General features: G+C 32.9%; 9 protein-coding genes across 9 annotated transcripts; 4 read left to right on the forward strand and 5 right to left on the reverse strand.

Annotated features, from left to right (window-relative positions):
- Nucleotides 1-215: 215 nt before the first annotated feature.
- On the forward strand, nucleotides 216-2,817 carry BX664DRAFT_253941 (pectate lyase superfamily protein-domain-containing protein; the record flags this gene model as incomplete). Its single annotated transcript, XM_051540337.1, has 4 exons — nucleotides 216-914; nucleotides 999-1,461; nucleotides 1,550-1,991; nucleotides 2,079-2,817. The coding sequence occupies 4 exons, from the start codon at nucleotides 216-218 to the stop codon at nucleotides 2,815-2,817; spliced, it is 2,343 nt and encodes a 780-aa protein (XP_051405301.1).
- Nucleotides 2,818-3,739: 922 nt separating this feature from the next.
- Nucleotides 3,740-7,721, forward strand: BX664DRAFT_355122 (uncharacterized protein). The gene is made up of 5 exons (XM_051547786.1): nucleotides 3,740-3,976; nucleotides 4,051-4,273; nucleotides 4,388-5,076; nucleotides 5,171-6,109; nucleotides 6,181-7,721. Exons 1-5 carry the CDS (start codon nucleotides 3,760-3,762, stop codon nucleotides 7,473-7,475), a joined length of 3,363 nt encoding a protein of 1,120 aa, XP_051405302.1. The 5' UTR covers nucleotides 3,740-3,759; the 3' UTR covers nucleotides 7,476-7,721.
- A 131-nt stretch (nucleotides 7,722-7,852) lies between these two features.
- BX664DRAFT_289997 (uncharacterized protein) lies at nucleotides 7,853-8,606 on the reverse strand. The gene is made up of 2 exons (XM_051541865.1): nucleotides 8,411-8,606; nucleotides 7,853-8,356 (listed from the first exon to the last, which is right to left on the reverse strand). The coding sequence occupies exons 1-2, from the start codon at nucleotides 8,565-8,567 to the stop codon at nucleotides 7,881-7,883; spliced, it is 633 nt and encodes a 210-aa protein (XP_051405303.1). The 5' UTR covers nucleotides 8,568-8,606; the 3' UTR covers nucleotides 7,853-7,880.
- A 65-nt stretch (nucleotides 8,607-8,671) lies between these two features.
- Nucleotides 8,672-11,057, reverse strand: BX664DRAFT_321980 (pyruvate dehydrogenase complex dihydrolipoamide acetyltransferase). Its single transcript, XM_051543399.1, has 9 exons — nucleotides 10,894-11,057; nucleotides 10,749-10,819; nucleotides 10,635-10,680; nucleotides 10,397-10,574; nucleotides 10,136-10,313; nucleotides 10,012-10,040; nucleotides 9,847-9,943; nucleotides 9,072-9,759; nucleotides 8,672-8,992 (listed from the first exon to the last, which is right to left on the reverse strand). The coding sequence occupies exons 1-9, from the start codon at nucleotides 11,025-11,027 to the stop codon at nucleotides 8,899-8,901; spliced, it is 1,515 nt and encodes a 504-aa protein (XP_051405304.1). The 5' UTR covers nucleotides 11,028-11,057; the 3' UTR covers nucleotides 8,672-8,898.
- Nucleotides 11,058-16,872: 5,815 nt separating this feature from the next.
- On the forward strand, nucleotides 16,873-18,238 carry BX664DRAFT_310668 (uncharacterized protein; the record flags this gene model as incomplete). Its single annotated transcript, XM_051542561.1, has 6 exons — nucleotides 16,873-17,003; nucleotides 17,256-17,332; nucleotides 17,495-17,539; nucleotides 17,861-17,934; nucleotides 18,002-18,035; nucleotides 18,213-18,238. 6 exons carry the CDS (start codon nucleotides 16,873-16,875, stop codon nucleotides 18,236-18,238), a joined length of 387 nt encoding a protein of 128 aa, XP_051405305.1.
- A 1,023-nt stretch (nucleotides 18,239-19,261) lies between these two features.
- BX664DRAFT_290001 (uncharacterized protein) lies at nucleotides 19,262-20,387 on the reverse strand. Its single transcript, XM_051541866.1, has 3 exons — nucleotides 20,129-20,387; nucleotides 19,925-20,018; nucleotides 19,262-19,858 (listed from the first exon to the last, which is right to left on the reverse strand). Exons 1-3 carry the CDS (start codon nucleotides 20,290-20,292, stop codon nucleotides 19,607-19,609), a joined length of 510 nt encoding a protein of 169 aa, XP_051405306.1. The 5' UTR covers nucleotides 20,293-20,387; the 3' UTR covers nucleotides 19,262-19,606.
- Nucleotides 20,388-21,103: 716 nt separating this feature from the next.
- BX664DRAFT_321998 (uncharacterized protein) lies at nucleotides 21,104-24,065 on the reverse strand. The gene is made up of 7 exons (XM_051543400.1): nucleotides 23,605-24,065; nucleotides 23,453-23,537; nucleotides 23,319-23,373; nucleotides 22,902-23,214; nucleotides 22,583-22,838; nucleotides 21,462-22,393; nucleotides 21,104-21,376 (listed from the first exon to the last, which is right to left on the reverse strand). Exons 1-7 carry the CDS (start codon nucleotides 24,005-24,007, stop codon nucleotides 21,162-21,164), a joined length of 2,259 nt encoding a protein of 752 aa, XP_051405307.1. The 5' UTR covers nucleotides 24,008-24,065; the 3' UTR covers nucleotides 21,104-21,161.
- Nucleotides 24,066-24,652: 587 nt separating this feature from the next.
- Nucleotides 24,653-25,522, forward strand: BX664DRAFT_322002 (uncharacterized protein). The gene is made up of 2 exons (XM_051543401.1): nucleotides 24,653-24,821; nucleotides 24,996-25,522. Exons 1-2 carry the CDS (start codon nucleotides 24,719-24,721, stop codon nucleotides 25,331-25,333), a joined length of 441 nt encoding a protein of 146 aa, XP_051405308.1. The 5' UTR covers nucleotides 24,653-24,718; the 3' UTR covers nucleotides 25,334-25,522.
- BX664DRAFT_322005 (SMAD/FHA domain-containing protein) lies at nucleotides 25,523-26,695 on the reverse strand. Its single transcript, XM_051543402.1, has one exon. It carries the CDS (start codon nucleotides 26,674-26,676, stop codon nucleotides 25,543-25,545), a length of 1,134 nt encoding a protein of 377 aa, XP_051405309.1. The 5' UTR covers nucleotides 26,677-26,695; the 3' UTR covers nucleotides 25,523-25,542.
- Between the last annotated feature and the right edge of the window lie 118 nt (nucleotides 26,696-26,813).

The raw sequence follows: 26,813 nt of genomic DNA on the forward strand, positions 1-26,813 counted from the left end.
CAACCAATCAAGACATTCAAGATGAAGAAGAAGACATGAACGAAGTGGATGAAGTGGATGATATGGAAGATGATACGGAAGATGTAGAAAACGTAGAAATTGTGGAAGATGTGGAAGATGTGGATATGATGCCGATGAATGAAGTTACAGAGGAAACATTGGATGAAAATATGGACAAAGAGGCAATGACGGAGCAACAACAGCAATGTATGACGATGGGTAGTCAAGACAACGAAATGTGGATCTCACATATCACACATGGGAAATCATCGTTCAATAGCAACTTGGATTATAAAGTGTACCGCAATGTCAAAGATTATGGGTGTATTGGTGATGGCGAAGCAGATGATACAGCATGCATCAATCAAGCGATACAAGATGGCCAAAGATGCGGAGGGAATTGCGGATCTTCAACATTAACACCTGCACTGGTTTATTTCCCCTCGGGTCGTTACAAAATCTCGAGCCCGATCATCATGTATTATTTTACACAATTGGTTGGGAATGCATTGAATCCACCTACTTTAGTGGCTGCTAATTCGTTTCAAGGCATGGCTATGGTGGATTCTGATCCTTACCTTGCCGATGGTAGTCAATGGTATATCAATCAAAATAACTTTTTCAGACAGATCAGAAACTTTGTCTTTGACTTGACTGGCACTCCTGTACAGGCACATACTACTGGACTTCATTGGCAAGTTGCTCAGGCCACTTCATTAATTAACCTCCGTTTCATCATGTCCATGGATCCAACAACTAATCATCAAGGTATTTGGATGGATAATGGCTCTGGTGGTTTTATGTCTGATTTAGTATTTGAAGGTGGCAAATTCGGTATGTGGGTCGGTAATCAGCAATTTTTGTCTCGTGGTCTGACTTTCCATCATTGTCAGACTGCTATTTATATGAACTGGGTAAATCTTTTTTTTTTTTAATTTCTTTTCTTTTCTTTTCTTTATCTTATTCTTTTTTTTTTTTTTTTTTTTGTACATGCATAGAATTGGCAATGGACTTTTCAAAAACTATCTATCAACAATTGCAATACAGGGATTGATATGACTTCTGCTGGCAAAAACACTATCTCTAATGTCGGCAGCATCTTAGTGTTGGATGGCGAATTCAACAATACAACCACGGGTATCAAACTCACAAGTACACTTCCTACACACTCTGATACATCCGCCACTCTTTTATTGGACAATGTCAAAACAACCAACGTTGATACTATGATTGCAAACGGTCATGGAAAGGTTATCCTTGCTGGTGGTAATACTGTTATTCGTTCTTGGGGAAGTGGATCTATTTATACAGATACTGGTGGCCAAGGTATTTTACAACGCGGAAACTTACCCAATGCTCCTATCAAGTCACCCAGTCTACTTTCTAATGATGGTACCTTTCATGTACAATCTCGACCACAATATGAACAATATGATGTATCCTCCTTTGTCTCTGTTATTGGTAAAAAAAAAAAAAAAAAAAAAAAAAAAAAAAAAAAAAAAAAAAGGTAATTACTAACCTATTCCATTGTTATTTGATTTGACAAAAGATGGTGGTGCCAAAGGAGACGGTATAACAGATGACACGGAAGCCATTCAAAAGGTGATCAATGACAATGCAGGTTGTAAAATTGTATTCTTCCCTGCCGGTACTTATATTATCAGCAAAACCATTACAGTACCAGCTGGATCAAGACTAACGGGTGAGCTTTGGTCGGTTCTGATGGCTAAAGGACAAGTATTCCAAGATATGGATAAACCAGTGGCGATGATCAAAGTTGGCAATCAAGGTGATCAAGGTATAGTGGAAATGAGTGATCTGATCTTTTCATCATCTGGTGCACAACCTGGTGCTGTACTTTTGGAATGGAATATGCGGGATGAACCTTCAGCTTTAGGCTCCAGTGGACTTTGGGATACACATTTCCGTGTGGGTGGTACGATAGGATCCGATCTTCAATATCAACAGTGTCCAAAGAAGAAAGGTGCTATGTCAACTCGTATCACAAGACATCAGAAAGAACGGCCCATGTTTGTCATCCCAACCGCTACATCGACTCAATCTTCCAAAACACATAGTGCTGACAACAATATGGACAACATTGCATGTGCAGGTGTACATACTTTATTACGATTAACTTCTTCCTCTTCAGCTTATCTTGAAAATGTATGGGCATGGACAGCGGATCATGATCTTGATGATGGTGAAAAACAACGACAAGTCTCCATTTATACTGGCCGTGGTATTTTAATTGAATCAACAGAAGGTCCTGTTTGGCTCTATGGTGTACAATCTGAACATAACACACTCTATCAATATCAAATTTCGCATGCCAAGAATGTATTGATGTCTATGATCCAATCGGAAACTCCTTACTGGCAACCTGTCCCTGCTGCTCCTTTCCCTTTCCAACAAGTTTCCGCTGGTGATGTACAAAATACATGGAATGATCCAACATTTGAACATTGTAGGACTTTTGATAGTAACAACAGCAACAACAACAATAGCTCAATACAACCACCGAATCGATGTGCAATGGCTTGGGGTTTACGATCTCTTGCTTCATCCAATGTATATATCTATGGTGCAGGGCTCTATAACTTTTTCTACGACTATAATCAATCTTGTTTGGATACCGAAGATTGTCAAGAATCATTGGTGGATATGGAAAAGAATCATGGACTCTATTTATACAATCTCAACACAAAAGCAAATATCAACATGGTAGTAGGCGACAATACTCAAGTTTGGGCAAGACAAGCGGATAATGTGAATGGATTTTGTCAAACTATCAACGCGTTCCTTTCTGAAGCATGATGGTAAATATAATTAGTTTATACTTTATATTATATCTTTATTTTATTAGCCTTTTATATTATTATTATAGTTATTATTATTATTATTATTTGGAAATAAAACGGATTATCTTTTAGTCTTGATCATCATCATCGATGATTCATTTGCCACATACAGTCTTTTCAATGTATAGGTAAAACTTGCAGGAATAAAGTCTGGAAGTCCGAAGTGGTTACACATGAGACGGGTTGGCTAGCGATCGTTACCGTTGAGGGTAACAAACGAGAACCTTTTTTTTTTTTTTTCCTATCTTGCCTTGTTGTTTAAAATAGATATTTTTTATCTATGATTTTTTTATACGAGCCAGTGACCAGGATTACCTTGATTCACTTTGGTTATTTATTTCTTTGGTCCTCATGATCATTTACAAATAAAAAGAGAGAAAAAAATACCTCATTTTATCACATTCTTAACATCAGTAATAAAGTGTACATTGATGGTTGTAAATAATCATAACAATAAGGGTTGACACCAAATGAATGTATCACGTTTGTACATGAAAAGTTTATTTACTGATAACAAAGGTTGAATAGAATCCTTCCATTTCTCTTTTTTTTTCTTTTTAACCAATCATCAATCATGCCTCGAAGGGATAGTTATTTTGTCTGATAATGAGAAGCTAAGAAAGCTCAGGTTGATTTTAACGTTTATTTTATTTGAAGAGATACAATGATCTTTGATGTGATTGATGAAAAAAAAAAAATGAGAGGTTTTGCAAAAAACGACTCACAAACGCAAATTCTAATGTGTGACATGAGGGAAAAAAAAAAAAGGCCTCATTACATAGCCTTGATAGAATTGTTCTTTTTGATCTCCGTTGCCTTTTTTTATAACGCATATTTTTATTCCTTTTTTTCTTTTCTTTTTTCTTTTTTTTTTTTTTCTTCTTCTTCTATATTTATTATGGCTGAAGAAGAGAATAAAATACAGGTTGAATTCTCTTCACCTGCTCGTGATGATGATCGATATTCCAAATCTAAAGGGTACAAACGACCAACTTCAAAAAATCAAGGGATTATCGCCTATAGAACTTTATCTATTACTGTTTCTGAGAAACAAGTGGATAAATCTTCAAAACGATTAGGAAAGAAAAAAAAGAAAGATTATAATTTAGCTGAAGGTAAGATATATGATCATCATCATCATCATCCACTAATATATATATATATATTTATATATATTTGTATTGAAAAGATCTGGCGGACGTTAATTATCATAAGGCAACTGTTACTGAAATCACACAACAATATAATACAAGTTTGGAACATGGATTGGACAATGAACAATTAAAAACACGAACTGATCTTTATGGAAAAAACGCTATTTCTCCACCACCAAACAATTGGCCAAGAAAAATATTTGGATATTTCTTTGGTGGATTTTGTGGTTTATTATGGTTCGCAAGTATCATTTGCTGGTAAATTTCTAATACAAAAAAAAAAAAAAAAAAAATCCAATGCCCGCTCTTTTCTTTCTTTTTCTTTTTCTTATCTTTTTTTTTTTTTTTGTCTTTTTCTTTTTAATATCATAGGATATCATGGCAACCACTAGGTAACCCAAATCCTTCTCCAGTCAATTTAGCCTTAGCTGTCATCTTGATGATGGTAGTCTTCTTACAAGCTTTCTTTAACGCATGGCAAGATTGGTCTACTAGTCAAGTAATGAACTCAATTAATAACATGTTACCTAGCAAATGCCAAGTCATACGTAATGAAGGTCAAACCTTAACTCTCGATCCTGTTCAACTGGTACCTGGTGATATTGTTCTTCTCAAAATGGGTGATAAGATTCCTGCTGATATTCGATTAGTTCAAGTATCTGATGATCTCAAGTTTGATCGTTCCATATTGACTGGTGAATCTGATGCTATTCCTGGTACTGTTGATGCTACTGATGACAATGTTCTTGAATCCCATAATATGGCTATGATGGGTACTCATTGTTTGAATGGTCAAGCAACTGGTGTGGTTATTTCTATTGGTGACAAAACTATGATGGGCAAGATTGCTCGACTTTCTTTGGATGATCCTGCAAAACGTACTATTTTACAAACAGAAATTTTACGTTTTGTTATTATTATTGCTTCTCTTTCCATCAGTGTTGGTATTATTTGTCTGATCACTTGGGCTGCTTGGCTTCGTGTGGATTATCCTGATTATTTATCTGTCTCCAATGCTTTAATTGATGTTATCTCGGTGATTGTTGCTTTTGTTCCTGAAGGTACACAAAAAAAAAAAAAAAAAAAAAAAGAATCATATCTTTCCATTTGTTTTTAACCTTCTTTTCGCTTTTTTTTTTTTTTTTTTTTCCTTAGGTATGCCTGTGGCTGTTACTTTATGCTTGACTCTTATCGCCAGACGAATGCAAAAAGCCAATGTATTATGTAAAGTATTGACAACAGTAGAAACATTGGGTAGTGTCAACGTATTATGCTCGGACAAAACTGGTACTCTGACTGAAAACAAAATGTATGTCTCGGATATCTCCATATCTGATCAACAATATACCTCACCTGTATGTCGGGATTTGGTGGTTATTGGCAAACCAAAAGAAGATACTGATGAACAAGCAACTACTCTTCGCTCTCATATCATTCAAATGCAAGTCAGCTGTTCTTTATGTAATGGTGCAAAATTCGACATGTCTGATGCCGACAAAAATGCGGATAGAATGGCTATTATTGGTGATGCTACTGACGCTGCTATTCTTCGTTATGCAACATCTGTGAACCCCGAACTGACTGTGGAATCCATTCGATCTCAAGCTAATCCTATCTTTGAAATCCCCTTCAATTCCAAAAACAAATGGATGTTGACCATTCATCGCTCTTCTACCTCTGGTTTGGCTAAGATTTTATCTACTACTGATAACGAAGTGACAACTTCTGATTGGATTCTTTTATGCAAAGGTGCTCCTGATGTTCTTTTAGCAAGATGTGATCGAGTCTTGGAAGTCGATGGAACTGAAGTACCTTTGACTGAAAAACGTCGAGAAGCTTTGGTGGCAACACAAACACAATGGGCAAATGATGGAAAACGTGTCTTGATGGTAGCTCGTCGTGTGATTCCTGAATCTCAAATTCCTTCTGATTCAAGTTCTTCCTCCTCTCGCTTCTCTACTTGGGCTACTCAAATGAATCAATCCTTAACCGTTGTTGGTCTGATTGCTATTGTTGATCCTCCTCGTCCTGAAAGTGCGGAAACCGTTCAAATCTGTCGTAATGCTGGTATTCGTTTCTATATGGTGACTGGTGGTAAATATATTTACATGTATACTCAAAAGAAATTAAAACTCACATTTTTTTTTATTTATTATTACTATTAGATTTCCCTTTGACGGCAGCTGCTATTGCTCGACAAATTGGTATTTTTACTACTTTACATCCACATAGCATCAAAGATTTGGACCCTAGTAAGGATATAAGCACAGTGACACAATACGTTCCTCAGCAAAACTCATTTACACCAATGATAAGGGATACATATGAAAATGACAAGGAAAGCACTGGATCAGCGAGTACAGTTATGAAAGCACTGAATGGAAAATCACTCTTATTATCTGGTACTGATCTGATTACACTTAATGACAGCCAATGGGAACAAGTTTGCCAGTATGATGAAATTGTATTTGCACGAACATCACCTGATCAAAAACTACGTATTATCAAGGAATTTCAAAAACGCGACAATGTGGTGAGCATGACAGGCGATGGTGTGAACGATTCTCCAGCATTACGAATGGCGGATGTGGGTATTGCCATGGGCAATGGTAGTGATGTGGCAATTGAAGCAGCTGATATGGTACTATTGGACAAATTCTCTAGCATTGTGGTTGCCATTGAAAATGGACGTCTTGTGTTTGACAATCTAAAAAAGGTGATTATTTATTTACTACCTGCTGGATCTTGGTCTGAATTGTGGCCCGTCTTGGTCAATATCTTCCTTGGTTCTCCTCAAACATTATCCTCTTTCCAAATGATTGTGATCTGTGTTCTGACTGATTTGATGCCATCATTGGCAATCATGATGGAAAAACCTGAAGCTGGTTTACTGAATCGATTACCTCGTCGTCCAAAGAAGGATCGTTTGGTGAATGGTCGCCTCTTACTTCAAGCTTATGGGTTCATTGGTCTGATGGAAATGTTGTCCTCGATGTTTATGTTTTACTACTATTTGGCTCAAAATGGTCTTCCTCCTGGTCAAGTATTCCTTTCCTTTAGCGCATTTAATAGTCCAGATGGTTACATGGGATATACTGCTGATCAAATGGTTACCTTGTTGAACACAGCTCAATCCATTTATTTTGTGAATCTGGTAATTTGTCAATGGGGCAATGTTCTTTCAAGTCGTACTCGTCGTCTGTCCCTTCTCCGTACTAATCCATTATGGGGTCCCAATCAAAATTTGTATTTGTTTGCCGCCATGATTGGCTCTTTGTCGATCACTCTGATTATTCTGTACGTTCCTGTTTTCAACGTCTATCTAGGTACTAGTCCCATTCCTATTCAATACTGGTTTATTCCTTTTGGTTGGGCTGCTATGATCATGACAGCTGATGAACTTCGAAAGTTGATGATGACGAAGTTCCCCTCAAGTATCTTTGGCTATCTTGCTTGGTGATTCCGGTATTCTCCCTTCATATACATATTAGTTGCAAGTACTATCATATTATCTTCTTGTTGTTTATATACATATCCTATCTCTATGTTTGTTCACTATTTATATAATAAAGAATTGATCGTGTATCTAATGATATCAATAAAGTTGAATGGAAGTCAATATTGGTTTTATTTGGTTTGGATTCATTTGAGGAACTGCTAAAGTAAGGTATATTAATTTGATAAAAACAAGAATCAGAGTAACAACACAAAAAAAAAAAAAAAAAAAAAAAAAAAAAAATAGAAAAGAAAGGAAAAGGAAACTACCTATCTATGTATCTGAAATGGAGGGATGAAGATGAAAATGGATATGCTGATGAAGGATGTACAAAAAAAAAAAAAAAAAAAAAAAAAAAAAGTGGGGTAATCATATGGTTGAGAGATCGTCCGAGGTTTTCTGTAAAACATAGAGGTAGTAGTAGATATCAGGTGCACCAGGTTTATCATTGGGTTGAGGGACAAGGACAGGGATTTTGTGGAGTAAACGATAAGGAGGGAAAGGTTGACGTTGGTCAGAGAAGGAGACACAAAGCCAAAGACCATGAGAAGGTTGAATCGAAGCGATCTGGCGAGCCATACCATGTTGTCGAGACAGTTGATCATCGTCACCACAGGCAATACAATCCGTCAAGCTTTTTTCTAGAACCACGGCATATGTTGGTGCATGGATCCGTACAGGACTTATATCTTGGACACAATCTGCTGTCAACCATTCCAATTGATCATATCCTTGAGCCAGTTGGACCATTTTGTCAATTACACATGCAGAATAATCTACATTCACTATGCGTTTGTAACCTGCATCTGCCATTTCAAACGGAAGAGGTGAATTGCCACAACCCACTATAAAAAAAAAAATGAATGAGTTCTTAGAAACAACAACTATAAACAACTTACAATGAAGAATAGGTTCTTTTTGGCTAGGAAGATAGGGTGTCAGATAATGTCGAAGGGTATCCCAACTCAAGAGCCAGTCAAACTGATCTTCATGGCTAAATCTTTCATCCCAATATTCTTTAGAATCAAAAGGCACTGTCTTTGTTCGTCCTGCCATGGTAAAATAAAAGGTGAATATATAAAAAGACAATGTGTGAAAATTCACAAGAAAAGAAAAAGAGAAAAAAAAAAAAAAAAAAAAAAAAAAGGGATCTAAAATATGCGGGCGCTGACACAAAAGAATAGAATTTAAATCATAAGACTAAATCTTTTTCTTGTTTTTCTTTATTAAGATTTGCAAGTAGACTATCAACAAGGCGGAGGGAAAATGTAAACGAAAAAAAAAAGCATGTATATAAAGAGTAGACTATCTAATAAAAAGAGATGATAGGGGAAAATGTGTGTATGTATGTATTTGAATATATATCTAAAAGAACTAAGAAGTCTCTTTACAACATCATCTTCAAAGGTTGTTCCATGTATTCACGGAAGGCTTGCAACCAAGTAGCACCAACAGCACCATCAACCACACGATGATCACAGCTAGAAAAGAAAAAAAAAAGTCAAATCAATGTCCTATCTTATTTTTTATTTTTTTTTTTTTTTTGTATATATCACTTACCTCAAAGTCACTTCCATCACATCACGAACACCAAAGCCAGATTCAGAGGTTTCATCGACGACAACCTTTTGTTGAGAACCACCAACAGCCAAAATACAAGCTTGAGGTTGATTGATGATAGCAGTAAAGTTCTTGATACCATACATACCCAAGTTGGAGATGGTGAAGGAACCACCTTGGTATTCTTGAGGAGCCAACTTGCCAGCACGAGCACGAGTAGCCAAATCACGAACTTGAGATGAGATATCAGCCAAACCCTTAGTTTCAGCATTACCAATGATAGGAGTGATCAAACCAGTGGGTGTAGCCACAGCAACGCATACATCAGAAGTATTGTATTGACGGATAAAGTCTCCTTGCCAAGCAGCATTAGCTTCAGGTACCTTCTTCAAACTCAAAGCAGCAGCCTTGACCACAAAGTCATTCACAGATAACTTATACTTGCCTTCAGCAGATGTGTTGAGTACTTGACGTAACTTGTTGATCTTATCCATGTTGATTTCCACAGTCAAGTAGTAGTGAGGAAGTTGTTGCTTGGATTCAGTCAATCGAGAAGCAATGATCTTGCGCATGCTGCTGGCAGGAATGTCAGTGTATGCTTCACCAGTGGCTGATTGAGGAGCATAAGCAGGAGCGGGAGGAGCAGCAACAGGTGTGGCAGCAGCAGTAACAGCAGCAGCGGGTTGAGCTAATGATATACATATATTTCAAAAAAAAAAATCAGTTTACAAGAAATCAGTTTTTCCTTTTTTTTTTTTTTCCTCTCTGTTCATACCAGCCTTAAAGTTATCCACATCATCCTTGACGACACGACCAGAAGGACCAGTACCTTGAACTTGAGAGATATCGAGACCACGTTCCGAAGCGGTTTTCTAATGAAGAAAAAAAAAGTAAAAAGTTAAGACATGCGGAATATAAAATTTAACCTTGTTCTATTTACCTTAGCGTAAGGGCTGGCCTTGACATTACCTATTAGAATGAATTTATTATATATTAACTCTTTGTCCATCCATTCTTTTTCTTTTTTTTAATATTATTATTCAATATATGAAATTCAAACTTACCACCAGAAGGAGCAGAAGTTTCTTGTTGGACAGGAGCAGCAGCTTCTTCCTTGGGAGCTTCTTCCTTGGCAGGAGTAGCAGGAGCAGGAGTAGCAGCACCAGCAGATTCAATATCATCCACAGTGAAGTTTTCGAAAGCAGCAACATCATCCTTATCTTCGACAAGGACAGCAATAGGCTAATATAAAAATATAGATCGTAGTATGAGTCATCCCCCTTTTTTTTCAATCCAACTTGTATACTTTTTTCTCTTTTATTTACCTTTCCAACAGGGAAATCCTTAGCACCAGTTTCTACCAAGATCTTGGCCAAAAAACCTTCTTCTTGACATTCGAAATCCATTTGAGCCTTGTCAGTTTCAATTTCCACCAAAACATCACCAGGTTGAACTTCGTCACCGACTGCCTTTTGCCATGCACCAATACCACCTTGAGTCATACTGTAAATAAATAATAATAAGTCAATATCGTTTTTTTATATACTTTTCTACTTTTCTTACGTTGGGGAAAGAGCAGGCATAGCAATAATGTTGTGTTCAGGGAAAGCTATAAAAAAAAAAAAAGAAGAATTGAGTTAACTAATAGAACATTTTGTTGAGTTAATATAAACTTACACTTTGAACTATAAAAACGAATGTCCTTCATCATAGGAGTAGCAACAGCACGAAGAGCAGTCATATTAGCCCTATAAAAAGTAGAAGTTAAATAATAATTAGAATAGGTTCCAATATTGTTATTTTTTTTGGGGGGAGTATTTACATTGGCAATGAACTGAATTGACGAGCTTGATTGGCCAACAAAGGAGCAGCACGAGCAGTGGCTCTAGTAGCCATGACACGAGCAGAAGAGAGTGTTCCAGAAAGTCTAAAAAGTTGGCGTCTAGCAGATGACATGATGGCGCAAATAAAAAAAAAAAAAAAAAAGATAGAGAAGAAAAAGAAGCAATTCTGTTGGGAAAATGGATTGATTTTACGGGAAAATAAAATTTTTTCAGTCCACGCTCAACTTTTTTTTTTTTTTTTGGCTTTGGATTGAATTATACCTTTACTTCCACCCCCAAAAAAAAAATCAGATTGTGACTTTTTTAAACGGAAACCGTTACTGGGCACCCGATCTTTTACGATACATCCAACCTCACCCCACTTCTCTCTAATACTTTGATCCTTCCTCTCTTATTTTCCACCTATCTTTCTGACTTTATTCTTTTTTTTTCAAATCTCTTTTATCAAATTGTCCTTTTTTTTTTAATTTTTATTATTATTTGACGTTCAATGTGATTTTTTCGAGACATCGGGAGCTGAAATACAAGAGGATGATGAATGTTAGTGTTGTGTTTAAACCCATGGTGTGCGTATAAAAGAAAAGACATATAGCAAAATATATATTAAATGAACATAAAATAGTAAAATAAAAAGTTGATTAAAAATGTAGCATGGTGGTTGTTCCTTTTTCAACTTAAAAATTACCATTTCTGATTGGCTATTGTTTTACTGGGATGATAAAGAGAGTGATTGCATTATGCGGCGTTCAAACCAACTAATGAGATCCTGCTATTGATCAAGCTTTACAGAACAATACACCATACATACCATTTTGAACGTAGCAAGTAGAAGGAAAGAAAAAAAAAATGGATGATAGAATGAGTCTGTGCATCAATCAGCCATAAAATATATCATGACTTTTCTTCAACAATCAATCGTCCAACAATCATCCATGAACTATCTACAAAATGCCTCAAACTTTGTCCACCATCCATCCAGAAATTGTCCATGTCCAACAATCATCCAGAATATGCCCATGTTCAACATATATATCAAAGTAGTTGTAATAAAAAATAAAAAAAAGCTTTATTGAATAAAAATATAAATAGTAAAGACTACTGATTGATATAACTAAAAGTCAATAAAAAGAAACAAAAGAAAAAGAAACAAATATCGACCAAACATTAACCTGGATACAAACAAATAGAAGGAACACAGTAAGGTATTAATAAAAATTAGATTAGTATTATCACTCAACTCATCATCACTTTATCTTGCTGATATTACCTTTTTTGAATACCCACGGGTATCCATCGATATGTATTTGTATTGACTATCATCCAGAATCCAAATGAATATCTATTTAGTTAAACAATCAAAAAGAATTTGAATCAGTGCATAATAAAGACAGATTTACCTTTTGGATGTAATAAAATTTGCTTGTTATTGTCTATAGAACAAGGTTACGTCCAGAGTTTAGTGTGATAGCTGTTCAAAGGAAGATGGTAAGTATTGAAATAGTATTGAGTCAATATTGGTGTTTTATTTTTTACAATTATTAGTCAACATAAGAATTACATATAATAATAGTAATTGCCATTCCCAACCACAGTTGTCAACAAGCTTCTAACAGAGTTGACACTACATGGTTGCATATAATGTCCTTCTTATTCTAGTCAATGCTATAGTATCGTGTTAAAAAGTGAAAAAAAAAGTAGTAATAAGAAGAAGAAAGTGTGAGAAAATAAAAAAAAAAAAGTGAGGTCTATTTTATATAATCTCATGAATAGAGCCTTTCCTTTTTTGGATGTTCAACTACCGCTTTTCATAATTTATATTTCATTACTTTATTATTTTATATTATCAGGATAATCGATTTATGATATTTAAACTGATTTATTATTCTATATGAATGTGATTAATGTTCCATCAGATTAATAAAAAGTTACTCAAATTGATTTAACCTATACTGTATGCTTGATATTATTTTTTATTTTGTAATCTTTCTTTGCTATCATGATTATTGAAAGTTCAATGAATACAAGGAATAAGAAATAAGTGATACAGTTATTCACTTGAAAGTGCCTATTCTAGTATACAGTATCATCATCATCATTATCATCATCATATTACTGTAATCAATAAAAAAAAAATCAATCCTAAAGAAGAGACTTAAACCTATGTGATTCCTTATATTGGTAGATTTGATTTGCAGGATTCTTTAAACAGGCTCCGATCAGTTTGATATATAAAATAAATCTTTTTCTTTTTTTCTTTTTTCTTTTTCTTTTCTTTATTTCTCTATTTTTATACATTCCAACTTCTTTACTATACCCTACTCATATTATCTATGTGATTTTTACAAATATTTACTCATATTAAAGGTAAACAAGTGCTTTTCTTCTTTTTCTTTCTAACCTTTTTTTTTTTATTATATAGGTTCTTCTGACCTTGATCTTTTTACTACAACATACATCCATCTAGAATTATTGTTCTTTCTTCTTCTCATACTTCATAATTGGTATCCTTGACAAACATCATCACTGAATATATGTCTGAAGGAAAGAAAGAAATCTAGCTACACGAAGACTTGATCATTTAAATATAGTATCAATAGGATGATTACGCGAAGTGGCTACTATCAGCGGAATGGATAGATATATATACAACAGGATCACAGAATGAAACGAAATGAATACATGCTATTGTCATAAGGTGTGGAAAACATGGATGAACAGAATATATTATAGGATCCAACTGGATTGGATTATACAATCGATTAGAAGTATCTTATTTATCTTTTTTTTATTTATTTATTCTGGTCTATGAATCGTTAGTGATTCTTTTTAATTGTAGTTTAGAATGGTACTTAGTATATCAATTATATATATTTACATTCTTTTTCTTTAATAAAATCATAATTATTATTTTTCTAGAACAGTCATCAATGCATTTCTGTACCTGGTTCCTTGAATAAATTAAATGACAGCTGAATCCAAGCAATTGATCAATGACATCGTTATTTTCGTTAAGAGAGAAGACGAACAATCAACAGTATACAGGTACAACTTGCTATTGTCAATATGATGGTTGATAATAAAAGAATATATATGCTTAAAATGATGAACGTAATGTATGAAATGAAATAGTAGATACTGATGTGTATATGAATCTTGTTTCTACAATAGTTTTTTTTTTATTGTTATTATTTTTTAGTGAAAATAAAATGATAATCATACCCATTCTTTCTTATTACTCCTTTTGATAATGATGATGATCGAGGACAAATATATAAGTAATAGTGAAACGACAATATAATAAACAATAATAAAAATATGATTTTTATTTAAATGAGAGTATAATATCTATAACTAAACGACTAAACTATTAAATAAACCAATGATAAAGAGTTGGATACTTTTTCCCTAACTTGCTATTCTTTTGTCCAATAGAAAACTTGTTATATGTCCATTTAATCCTACTGTATATTTCTTCATATATCTATCTACTGTATCTTTATAAATAGAGTAAAACAGAAAAAAGAAAACGAAAATAGATTAGTTCATAATATGAAAGAGCAGGAAGAAGAAGAAAGAATAAGTATAGAGTAAGTATAAAGTAAGTATAATATATATATAAAGAGTGACTTTTAAATATATAATATAGATTAGTAAAGTAATGTATAATGGTAACTTACAATGTTCAAAGTGTCAGTGGTTAAAAAAAAAAAAAAAAAAAGGTAAAAAAAGAGAAGTAAAAAAAAAAAAAAAAAAAAAAAAAAAAAAAAAGGAAAAAGTAAAAAAAAAAAAAAAAAGTAGAGTGCGCGCCAACTTTTTTTTTTTTTGTCAGAGCTTGGTCCAACTTTTCCAATTGTCTCCAACAATTTTTTTTTTTTTTCAATCTCCAGACTTTTTTTTTTTGATCTCGACCTCCAGACCTTTTTTTTTTTTTTTTTGATCCAACACACCCCACATTGAGACCGGACTTTGAAGTTATACCATTTATGGAAAACACTTATGATTTTAATAAAGTAGAATTAGATGAATAAATAATAATAAGATTAATAATAATAATAATAATAATAAGATGATGATGATATAAAGATAAACTTTATTAAAGAAGAAGAAGAATATAAAAAGAATATAATAAGACTAAAACTATTATTAAAAGAAATTATAGAAAAAATATCATCTATTTGTACACAAATTGATTTCCCTTTCCAGTTGTTATTAACAATATACTGTAGTTACATTAGTTATTCATTCTTTTTATGAATCTAATTTTCATTTGGTTCTGTGATCTGTATATATAGGATGATGATACATCAAAGCAATAAAAAAGAAAGAAGAAAAAGAGAATGAGAGTCATACTTTAAATATTCTTTTTCATTTTTTTTTTATATCTTACTTTGAATACAGTAATTGACCATACTTGAAAATGATCATAACAATTGAATAATAGTAACATAATAAGACTGATGGGCGATGTATCATGACAACCTATCTATTTAATAAATAAATGTTTAATGGTTGATGTGTATAATATATATTCCACTGTAGTTGGAACCTTTACCAATAATAATTGATGGGTGAAAACAATAGTAATGATAACGATATCAATTTACACGAGGATAGCTAACTGATGAGACTTCAAACCATCTTGATAAGAAGGATGCCTTTACAGAGAATAGAGTAACATATTAGCAGCTAAACTTGTATCTGTGACACTACCTATCAACAAAAAAAAAAAAAAAAAAAAGAAAAGAAAAGAAAAGAAAGATGATATTAATGATTGACAAATCCTTCATTATCTTATTTTAGGTCTTACCTTCAAAGATAATACCCTTGATTTTGTTTTGTTTGTGCTTGATAACCATAATTGATAGATATGTTCAATAGCCTTTCCATTACAAATAGATAAATAATCGTGAAATGACAATCTAATAAACAATAATAAAAATATGGTTTTATTTTAAATGTGAATATAAAGTAAAACATTATAACCAAAAGACTAAACTACTGAATAAACTAATTTCCATGATAAAGAGTTGGATGCTTTTACCTAATTTGCTTATTCTTTTATCCAATATCCAGTTAATCCTATTGTATATTCCTTCCTATATCTATCTACTATATGTCCACAAAAAGAGTAAAAAAGAAAAAAAAAAGATTAGTTCATAATATGAAAGACTAAGGAAAAAGAAAAAAAAAAGAATAAGTATAAAGTATAATATATATAGAGAGCGACTTTTAAATATATAATATAGATTAAGTAAAGTAATGTATAATGGTAACTTAACAATGTCCAAAGTGCCAGTGGTTAAAAAAAAAAAAAAAAAGTAAAAAAAAGAAAAGCAAAAGTAAAAAAAAAAGTAAGAGCGCGCCAATTTTTCTTTTGTCAGAGCTTGGTCCAACTTTTCCAATTGTCTCCAAATTTTTTTTTTTTTTTTCAATCTCGACGATCAATTTTTTTGAGATTGGAACCTCCAGACCTTTTTTTTTCTTGATCCAACATACCCCACATTGAGACCGGACTTTGAAGTTGTACCATTTATGGAAAACACTTATGATTTTAATAAAGTAGAATAAGATGAATAAATAATAATAATAAGATGATGATGATTTAGATTGAACTATTAGTAAATGATAATAATAATAATATGAAATGATGATTTTATAATTCATAACAAGATGAATATTAACTATAGTATTATAATATATACTTTTGATGATAAGTTACCTTTTTCTCTTTTTATCAAATTCATATCATAATATAATGATATAAAACAATAATAATAACAATAATGATTTGTACTTTATTAAAAGAAGAAGAATATAAATTAACTAATATTTTGTATGTAACTACTAAGATTATGATGAAACAGTTTAGGATTCATTATCATCATATCATGATTGTAAGAATACAATAATCATCATCATCATCCATTTACTTTTTATTGTCCCTGAATTATTTTAAAATGTCCCTTGTAAGGCTCACTTGGATCTCTAGACCAGTCAAACCTGACATACTAGAGTCTGTAGATCAATTTAGTGTAGTACAAGTCCTACTGCATAAATCATCGAAGTCCTTTTCTCATCATGACATTAAGTATCAATACATTTTTTTTTCTCATTGTAAAGAAATGATATATGTATACCACTACTACTATAAAAAAAAAAGAAGAGGATTAGATAGAACGTGACACGTGGAGTTTGAAACGCGTAAAAAATTAAGGTCTTAAGAGCAAAGAATTTTTATTTTTATTTTTATTTTTTTTACTTTTTTCTTTCTTTCTTTCTTTTTTTTTTCCTAGACTTTTAAACTATTCTTACTAACACATATCGCTCTTCAATTATATAGGTTGTTCCTATACTATGCTTTTCCTTTGGTAACCACGTCATTCACAATCATCTCTTTTCGGAGACGCTTGTTGTTCGGTAAGTAATTATTGAATATATCAAGTTATTATTTTATTCACAGTTTCTTTCTTTTTTTTTTTATCTTCATTTGTTTAAATCTGGAAATGAATAGGTAGTAACATTAGGAATAATAATAAAAAAGTTATCTTCATTATCAAACTAATCTAATATATTATATAGATTCTAAAAAAGAATTCTGTGTGGGTCCCAGTGACAACTATCACCGTAAGTATATATTCTATAAACATTACCTATGATAACAAGAATGAATGGTTACTAAAATCATTCTTTTTCTTTTTTATTATGTTATATTGGCATCTGGGTTTGAGAAGAGTTTTTCAAAAAAAAAAAAAAAAAAGAAAAACGGTGATCAGACTTCTTCTTTTGCTTCCAAAACAAGAAACTATGAAGGGTGATGGTGATGATGGTGGATTCTAAGGAAAGATAGGCAATAATATCAATGAAATTCATCATTTATATAATACAAACTTTCCTTCTCTTTTTATTCTAGGTACGATCGATGCCATACGAAGCTCTGATTTTTAGCACCTCTTTGTCTTGTCAATGTTTTATGGTTGGCTGACGCGGATAAACAAGGCACATACAAGGAACAAGTAAAAGTAAGACAAAAGAGTAATTGGTATGGTAAACTATTATGTGTGGTGCTTTTTTACTCTTCTTTTGTAGTTGAATTGCCACAAGCAAAGAATGCAAGAACTATGTAAGTGCTCTATCTTATTTTATCATATCATATATTACGAATAATCTACTCATCCTCTCATATCTTTTTTTTTTTTTTTTTTATATGCAAGAACTATGTAAGTGCTCTATCTTATTTTATCATATCATATATTACGAATAATCTACTCATCCTCTCATATCTTTTTTTTTTTTTTAGTTCTCGATGGTTTAATAGATATTTGAATCTATTTGATATGTTTGCTTGGACTTACATTTTGGATTTGATCTTGAATCAATTTGACCTTTTATGATCTTGTCTTGGAGCGAGGTCTTGATCAAGCCGGCTATCACCGCAAATCATAAATATCAAATTAATCCAAAATCATGCTCAAAATATAAGTCCAATTAAGATATCAAATGGATTCAAATAGTATGTGAATCATATCTGTTTGCGCCATGAGTTGGAAGGTAATATATAAAGAACGTTATACGATGAAGACAGTATATAATAGTTATTACTCAAGATCACTTCTTCTTTTTTTTCTTCTATATTCTATAGTAGTTATCTATGCTTGATGTAATCAAGTCGTATGGTTAGGAAGGAATATAAAAGATTTGTAAAAAGAAAATATCGGCAGTCAATACCTCGTCGTGGTAACGGCTAAATGAACTATCATCATCCTTTCACTTTAGTTTAGAAAACAACAGAATAGATATATAGTGTATTTTATTTTCAGATGATGATTTTATATTAACTCAAATAAACTCCTGTTTTCAATATATTTGTCCCTCTTATTTTTTTTTTTTTTTTTTGTTCTTGGTTGATTTATTTTCTATGATGACAACGCTATAAAGTTGACTCCATGGTCAATCCATAATGATGATGAAAAAGTTCACAATAATTTAATCTAATAAAAACAAATCAATATTCACCTTTCCATCTTCGATTGGATCGGCTAGTTGATAATAATAACAGCATGATCGATAGTAACAACTATGATCAATAATGATGAAGTAATAAAATAATAGTATGCTCGAATGGATTGGATGTTAGCTATCTATAAATATTCATTCATGGTCCTATAATAATAATCATCTGTTGGATGATGATTCAGAGACAATAGTGAAGTATGAAAAATGGCTCGACTGCTGTAAGAATACATCAATATAATATTTTATATATTTAAAACCAACTGACTAATATTAACTGAAAGAATCATCATCATGAAAAAAGTCAAATGAGAAAATACAAAAAAGATCCATCAAACAAAAAAAAAAGGGTATTCATGATAGACTGGCGATAAGAATAACACATATACACAAAGGATCATCACGCTAAACAGATAATAATAAATCAATCCAGAAGATAATCAAGAGTATCATTACTATTTATAGGTCCCTCTATACGTATCTAATTGAGCCATTCCATCAGATCATATTTATTGGTACACTATATGTTTATTCCAAAATAAAAGAGAGATAAAATAAAATGGATTGATCAGAAAAAAAAAGTACAATAGAGAGAGAGAGAGTTAAAGTAAAAAGAGATTGATTTATTGTAATCAGTGTGTAAGAGAAAGGGAAGGGGAAAAAGGGAATACAATTTTGATTTTATGCCTTGGGCTTGCTAGGATACAATTTTGAGTTAGGGCAACGGACGGGCTTCCAACTAATGTCAAGAACACCAATACCAAGATCACCACCGGGAGCCAATTTAGCAAAAGCATTTGGTGTAAGGTCGATAGCTTGATTCACTTTGCAACCTGCACATTTGTCAACAATCTTGACAACGACAGAGAGATGCTTTTGTTGATTGTTGACAATCTTCATGCACTTGTAACAGTTTTCGAAGCCGTTCATAGCCTTTCAAAAAAAAAAAGAGAATGAGATGATTGTCTAAATAAGGATGATTATTTATTTTAAGGTTACCATAGCACCAATCATAGAATGAATAGTAGCAGAGTAAGAAGGAAGACCATTACGACCGTAACAAGCAGCATTCTTCAAATCATTACCAGAGTACCTGAAATATATATATATATATATAATTAGTCAGTGGAAAAATACATAAAAGGGAAAAGTATATGGAAAAGTATATATATGTATCGGGTTATAGTTTTTTTTTTTCCTTACCAAGTACCACGGAAGGCACGCTTATTCATAGTAACATCAGAAGAAGATTCAAACTTCATCATGGTGGCAACACCTTTGTAATGTCCATCAGCACGAACAACAGCGGCCAACAAGGTGACGGCTAAAGCGAGAATGAGTGAAAGATAAGAAAGTGTAGATTTCATAAGAGAAGAAAAAGAAGATAAAAAAAAAAAGAATGTATGGGGGGTGATAAAGAGAAAAAAAGAAAGAAAGAAGGAAAGAGTGAAAGAAATAAAAAAAAAAAAGATGAAAGATGGTTTATTGAAAAGTAGGTAGTACAAACCAAGATCGCACAGGTAAATTAAAAAAAAGTTGAGGAGGAGTTGGTTTTTCTCGAAGATCGTAACGAAAAGAATTAGACCTCGTGCGTTTGAAGCAATTTTTGGATGCATAAACGATTAACTTGAATATATATAAAAGGTATAAATATAGTAATCTATAAAACTATTTTGACAACATCCCTAAACTTACACAATTTGTTATTGAATCCAAAGAATAAAGAAGTGTTTATTTCTTATATAGTTGTCATGATGATAATAAAAGGAGTTATATATATGTGTGTGTGTGGAGGAATGGGGTCCTTTTTCCCTCTTTTTTTTTTTTTTTTTTTTTTTTTTTTTTTTTTTTTGGTATTAGCCAGTGTCACATTAAATTGACTATTACGGGTACTCACACTCTTTTTCTTTTTCTTTTTTTTTTTTTGTTTGTTGGGATGTTGAATCGCCGCATGTATGCAATGTTGGACAAGACATGTCAAAATTGGATATAACTTCACGTGGTGATTCCCTTTTAAGGACGTTCATTCAACTTTAAAGAGTTGAATGGTAACAAGATGAAAAAAAAAAAGCTCCACAATAGTTCAATTTATCTTCTTTTATTAGTTTTTTGAGTTGGTACTATGAAAGATCATCATTGGATATTTTCACAAAAGATAGACACAATAATAAAAAGACATTTGAATAAAAAAGAGAATTTATTGATTTATAAATAGACAATAAGATGAAGAAAGGGATCATGCAAGGGGCATCCGTTTCCTACCATTTGAAGAAATACCTCCTTTTGTTATAGAGTTGAGATGAATCCCTAGATCATCACATTTATTGAGGGCTAGACTAAGTCGAATGGTGAGCCGATGTTCGAAATCATAATCTGTATATGCCAGTGCTTGTTGCCATAATCGTCGACTTTTTTCGTATTGTCCTAAATGCCAGCAAGTGACCCCTGATTCTAGATATAGAAAATGAAATAAAAAGAAAAACGAGAAGCATGATGTTAATATAAAATAAATCATATCATGAATATCCACCCTTACCCCAATAAGTAAAAGGTACAATCCAGGAATCGTATTTAAAATGCCGTTTATGATCCAATATCCAGTTGAGATGCGCCACAGCTTCTTGAGATTGTCGTAATCCATTCAACACTGTTGCCTTGATCAACAATAAGCCTGCTCGTTTGTCGTAATAATTGGGAGGCGCAGTGGAAGGCACTAGTTTCTTTTGTCGAATACCATACTCTACTCTTTCCCGTTCATATACTAAGGATAAGGCGTGATGTACCAATGTCAGACAATGTGTTAATGCGTCCTTTTCCATCCATTCGTATACATTCCACATCAATAACATCTCTAATGCCGGTAAATGAAGATCCATATGCTGATATCCGCCTTGTTGATACCGTTTCACCCTTTTTTGTATAAATGTATCCACATATAAAATACCACGTGTACTTTTGCTACTATTGCCATTATCGATGATGTTGTCATTTTGAGAATATGTAGAGACACCAGCTTCAGCCATTGTTCGTTGAATCAATTGTGGTACTTCAGCAAATGCCAAAATGGCTTCCGTTCTTCGTCCTAACATTTCATAGCATGCCCCTACCATGTATTTTGAAAAAGCAGGCGACCAGTAACCTTGTTGTCCCAAATCAGTAAATGTCGCCAAACTATCTTCCCAATTCAATTGTAAAGCATCATTGAATGCCTGTTCATAATCAGATAAAGGTTGCATCGCGAGTTCCGCCCATTCACCTCGACTGGCTTCAGTGGCAAATCGGAAAGATTGACTAGATAACGTGAGATTGCGTGCTGCTCGTGCAAATCTGGCTGCAAAATATAAAAAGAAACATGATCGTGGGTGTTGGTTTTGTGCGTCTGTCAAACATTTCAGTGCTGGTTCCATACATTCTTTTCCATAAAGTTGTGGTGCAAAGGAAGTCAAAATGTTGTAATAGGCGAGTAACCTAATGGCAAAAAAAAAAAAAAAAAAAAAAAAAAAAGAGTGAGCGAACAAATCTTGATGAATGCACGGATAATATTGATCAGTGGATAAATGATAGATAATGAATGACAGATAATGGATAATGGATGATAGATGACGAATAATAAACAACAGATATAGACAATGGAATATAGAATAAACTTTTACTTACACAAGAGAAGAGAGACTTGATCGAATACCACGTGCCTCTGTACATAATTTCAAAAGAACAAAACCAAGTTCCTTATCATATGACCAGCCAAGCAGAGAATTAATTTGATCGAGTTTTGAAGGCATAGAAGATAAGAGTAATTGAACTGCTCCAATACCAAATTGAATACCTGATACAGTATCTCGATCCATATACTTGGTATAATCTTGACCCATCCGTTTATATTCCTGCCATACCAGGTTATAACTATAATAAGCTTCAAAAAAGAAATGAGTAAAAAAAAAAAAAAAAAAATCAATAACACATATCATTTAATTACCTCGTCTAAAATGGAACCCACATTTAACATAACTCATCAAAGATTCTTGAGTTAATAATAAAATACCCATCAATAAACTGGCTTCGGCTTTGATGACATTGGCGCGTAATATACTGTTTATTAAAAACGTTTTTTTCTGTGCATCTTTGCTGGTGGTATTATTGATGTTGCTCTGCTCGCCAAAATATCGAGTGAAAGATTGCATCAATGGTACTGTCCGTTTCTTATTGGTATTGTCGATTTGTGCCTTTGCTATGAAATAAGTTGTATTCAAGATTTTCAATGCTTTTTGAATATCCTTGTTCCTATGTGTCTAAATAATAGAGTATTCGTTAGCAATTTAATAATAATAAAAATAACAATAATATAAAGAATAAAAAAAAAAACATAGAAGATAGTCCGTGAAAGTTGCCTTACCATGATTGCTCGTATGAATGCCATGGCACCTAATCCAAGAGCATAAAGAGGATCACTAGACATACAAAAAAAAAAAAAAAAAGGGCAGGACGCTCGTTAGTCATTGATTCAACTCTATTCGTGATTAACTTTACCTTGCTGCATTGATTTGAAAGATAGCTTTGGCTCGCATAAATTTATTATCAAATAGATAACGCATTCCTTCTCGTACAGGCTGATCTATAGTAATATATATATATATATAAAATAGTTATATTATTGGCCAATATCATTCATTGGACGTTACCTGCTTCTTCTTGTTGACGAGGGTTAAGAGAATTAGATGGAATAGAATTCAATGGAACCACCGTGGGTATAGTTGTAGATTGAAAGTCTTCTAAATCATCGTTATAAACACCATTGGGTTGGGATTCTTCCATTACTGATATGTCTTCGTCTTCAATTGAGTGTTCATATTCCCTACTACGACGTTCCCTATCGCGTTCTTCCGAGGTAATGTATTGGTATTGATTGTTGATGCGTTGGTCAAGTGGCGAAGAAGAATGAATTTCATATGACCAAGATGGATCAAGCTGTTTGTCATATTCCTTTAACGAACTAGTACTGATATCGTTATTATCTTCATTATTGTCGAGTTTCATAGATGGTTCATGTATATTCAAAACAGAGATAATTTCATCAGAATCCATATCTTTTATTTCTTCAAACAACAAGAAAGGGAGAGAGAGAGAGAGAAAGAAAAAAAAAGAAAAACGCCCAAAGGTTGAAAATAAACCAAAAAAGGGAGAGAGGGAAAAAGGGAGAGTAGTAATTTTGGTCCCCGCCTTTTATGCATATTCAAGTCAAACTTTTCTACCAAGGAAATACATTTGCTTGATGTACACCTTATTGGATACATTGATGATGGATGATTTAGTATCAAATTAATTTGAATACAGAGGATTAAACTATACAGTATATATTATGTATTAGTTCTATTGAAGAAATATAGTGCCAATGGATGATTATTATTTTACTACCAGGATTAACTGTATGGATTTCATTTCGATAAGTGAAAAAGTGTATTTTATTTCATCATCATACTAACCAAATTGTTGTCATCATTATCATCATCATCCTAACTATAATAAAAACTTGATACCTTCTAGAACAAAAGATCCCTGGTTTGGCTACTAGATAACTGGATTCGTGTAACCACTTTTATTTTTAGTCTTTTTACTGAAAATAAACAAAAAACTTTAGAAAGCATTGTATAAATAGATGACTAACTCGATGGCTTTGACAGTAAAAAAAAAAAAAATATTATATATATCTCTTCTTTTACGTGTCTTTTTTTTTTTTTTTTTCTTTTTTTAACTTGTTTCCTGATTGTACATAACAAACATTCTCCTTCATACTAAATGTATATGTCTAGTTGTATTACAATACTCTCTTGTCTTTTTTGTTGGTTTTTATGCATTCCGTTAGTGTATGCTTCAGCCATTGATAATGAACTTTGTGCAGGTAAGTTGTTGATAACGGTGGATTATGGCGTGATGATGATCCGTACTAGTTGATGGATGATAATAATTGAATGATGAAGTGAAACATAAGTGGATAGATGATGACTGACAGTGGATGAACTTAGAAAAAAAATGACTTTCCTAATTCTCTTTTTTTTTAACAACATATATAAAGATGTTCAAGTCTTGTATCCTACTAGCCATTCCCTTGTGGACGAAAATCAAGACCCCACCGCCTATGTTGTCATTCGTAAAGAAAGAATATTTTCTCCAAAAATCTTGATAGGCTCAGCTTTTTTTTTTTTTTATTCATTAGGAAATCAGCATACTTCTTTATCCTACTTGAAAACTATTCTTGTCCATAAACAAAAGAAAAATGGTTGGTATCTTAGTAAACAGATTTGGAATGATGCTCAAGATCAGGAACACAAACGCTTGGCTCAGGTGACCGCTGTCCAATACAACCTAGATGAACTCAAAACAGATCTTCCAGACCAATACTGGTATAGGTAAGAAACGGTCTATATATATAACTCATTCTAGAAATAGTGTCTAATCCTTTCCTTTTTTAAAAAAAAAATTAAAAAAAAAATAGTGTTCAAATTGATCAAAATGGTGTAGAATGTTGGGTAGAATCGTTACATTTTGAAATGAAATGATTTCTTTTTTTTTTATTTAATAAAAATAAAATAGAATATATATACACTAAGATGAATGGTTTTCTATTTGGAACTATAGCGTTGTTTCATTTGTTGATATTGCCAATCTTTCATCGATAAAGCACCAATCCCTGCACGTTCATAAACCGATGTTGTTGGAGTCAAAGGTTCTACTATTCCTTGTTCACTTGATCCCATGCCTTGTCCATGTTGCCAACCCATTTTGCGTAACATGTCGTATCCTTTGCCTTGAACAGGAGTATGTACATCAATCAACGCCGTAAAATCACGTTGGTAATCATCTTCTGAATTTGTTGTTGTGCGTTCTCGCCGTAGTTGAGCACGATCAATATAATGTGTAGATCGATCATTGTCATCTGATTGTTTAAGTAAACGTCGTTTCCACTGCTTATTTGGATTTTCTTTCTTGATCATAGGTGATTTCTCAGGAGATTTCTTTTCAGTAATGGAGGAGGTATCTGTAGTTTGAAGAGGAGGATTGATAGCTGACGTTTGACATTCTTGACAAGGCCATCCATGATCATGTAAATGTACCTGGAGCACTGTTACACCAATGTCTAATTGATCCAAATGTTTCAAGTCAAAAGGTGTACTACTTTGCTTGGCAGGAGAGAGACGTTGTCCGTTCAAGAATGTACCATTTTGAGATCCAACATCTGTCACCGCAAAAGTATCTTTTTTTTGATCGTAATAAAACTGACAGTGGTATTTAGATACTTGCATATCACGTAAACGAAGTCGTCTTGTATCCCATTCATGTTTGTCTCGTCCAACTGTCATGCCATTCGCATCCATTAATATCACTTGACCCACAGGAATCACCGTAGAAGACACTACAACTAATCGACATGTCGCATCCGATTCAGGTTCGTCACCATCACCACTTTCACCATCTTGTTGTTGAGAAGAATCATTGATCATAGCGTTCTCATGTGCCATGGACACTGGTATATAAATTTGTCGTGTTGAATCATATTTGGAATAAGTATTTGTCTGGGTATCATACCAAATATCACGATCTGCATTGTAGAGATATCGGTCGTATTCTGTTGATGAGATCTGTTCACTGTCATGATTGTTGTCGTCTAGTTCTAAGTTAGTAGCACCATGCATCCGTTGTCGTGTTGCTTGAAGGTAAGCATCAAGATCACTAGAAAACGAAGTATCCAATGGCATAAAAATAAAAAAAAAAAAGAAGAAGGAGAAAGAAATACAACAAAAAAGAAGGAAGTGTTTAAAAAAAAAAAAGGAATGTACGGCATATACTGAGTTTCAATTAGAGATTTACCAAGAAAAAAAATTACAAGACAACA

Source organism: Halteromyces radiatus (assembly GCF_025201355.1).
Source record: "Halteromyces radiatus strain CBS 162.75 chromosome Unknown BX664scaffold_1, whole genome shotgun sequence".
Taxonomy (NCBI): Eukaryota; Fungi; Mucoromycota; class Mucoromycetes; order Mucorales; family Cunninghamellaceae; genus Halteromyces; species Halteromyces radiatus.

Bases quoted from the DNA above. Each gene is read 5' to 3' on its own strand.
- BX664DRAFT_355122 (XM_051547786.1), top strand. From the start codon at position 3,760: ATGGCTGAAGAAGAGAATAAAATACAGGTTGAATTCTCTTCACCTGCT. The intron at 3,977-4,050 runs GTAAGATATATG...TGTATTGAAAAG, and splicing joins AGATTATAATTTAGCTGAAG to ATCTGGCGGACGTTAATTAT. The intron at 5,077-5,170 runs GTACACAAAAAA...TTTTTTCCTTAG, and splicing joins TGTTGCTTTTGTTCCTGAAG to GTATGCCTGTGGCTGTTACT.
- BX664DRAFT_289997 (XM_051541865.1), bottom strand. From the start codon at position 8,567: ATGGCAGGACGAACAAAGACAGTGCCTTTTGATTCTAAAGAATATTGG. The intron at 8,357-8,410 runs GTAAGTTGTTTA...TTTTTTTTATAG, and splicing joins AAAAGAACCTATTCTTCATT to TGGGTTGTGGCAATTCACCT.
- BX664DRAFT_321998 (XM_051543400.1), bottom strand. From the start codon at position 24,007: ATGGATTCTGATGAAATTATCTCTGTTTTGAATATACATGAACCATCT. The intron at 23,374-23,452 runs GTAAAGTTAATC...TTGTATGTCTAG, and splicing joins TTTCAAATCAATGCAGCAAG to TGATCCTCTTTATGCTCTTG. The intron at 22,394-22,582 runs GTAAGTAAAAGT...TTTTGCCATTAG, and splicing joins TCAAGTCTCTCTTCTCTTGT to GTTACTCGCCTATTACAACA.
- BX664DRAFT_321980 (XM_051543399.1), bottom strand. From the start codon at position 11,027: ATGTCATCTGCTAGACGCCAACTTTTTAGACTTTCTGGAACACTCTCT. The intron at 10,041-10,135 runs GTAAGTTTGAAT...TCATTCTAATAG, and splicing joins AACTTCTGCTCCTTCTGGTG to GTAATGTCAAGGCCAGCCCT. The intron at 8,993-9,071 runs GTAAGTGATATA...TTTCTTTTCTAG, and splicing joins GTGATGGAAGTGACTTTGAG to CTGTGATCATCGTGTGGTTG.
- BX664DRAFT_322002 (XM_051543401.1), top strand. From the start codon at position 24,719: ATGTATATGTCTAGTTGTATTACAATACTCTCTTGTCTTTTTTGTTGG. The intron at 24,822-24,995 runs GTAAGTTGTTGA...ACATATATAAAG, and splicing joins TGATAATGAACTTTGTGCAG to ATGTTCAAGTCTTGTATCCT.
- BX664DRAFT_290001 (XM_051541866.1), bottom strand. From the start codon at position 20,292: ATGAAATCTACACTTTCTTATCTTTCACTCATTCTCGCTTTAGCCGTC. The intron at 20,019-20,128 runs GTAAGGAAAAAA...TATATATTTCAG, and splicing joins CGTGCCTTCCGTGGTACTTG to GTACTCTGGTAATGATTTGA. The intron at 19,859-19,924 runs GTAACCTTAAAA...TTTTTTTGAAAG, and splicing joins ATTCTATGATTGGTGCTATG to GCTATGAACGGCTTCGAAAA.
- BX664DRAFT_322005 (XM_051543402.1), bottom strand. From the start codon at position 26,676: ATGCCATTGGATACTTCGTTTTCTAGTGATCTTGATGCTTACCTTCAA.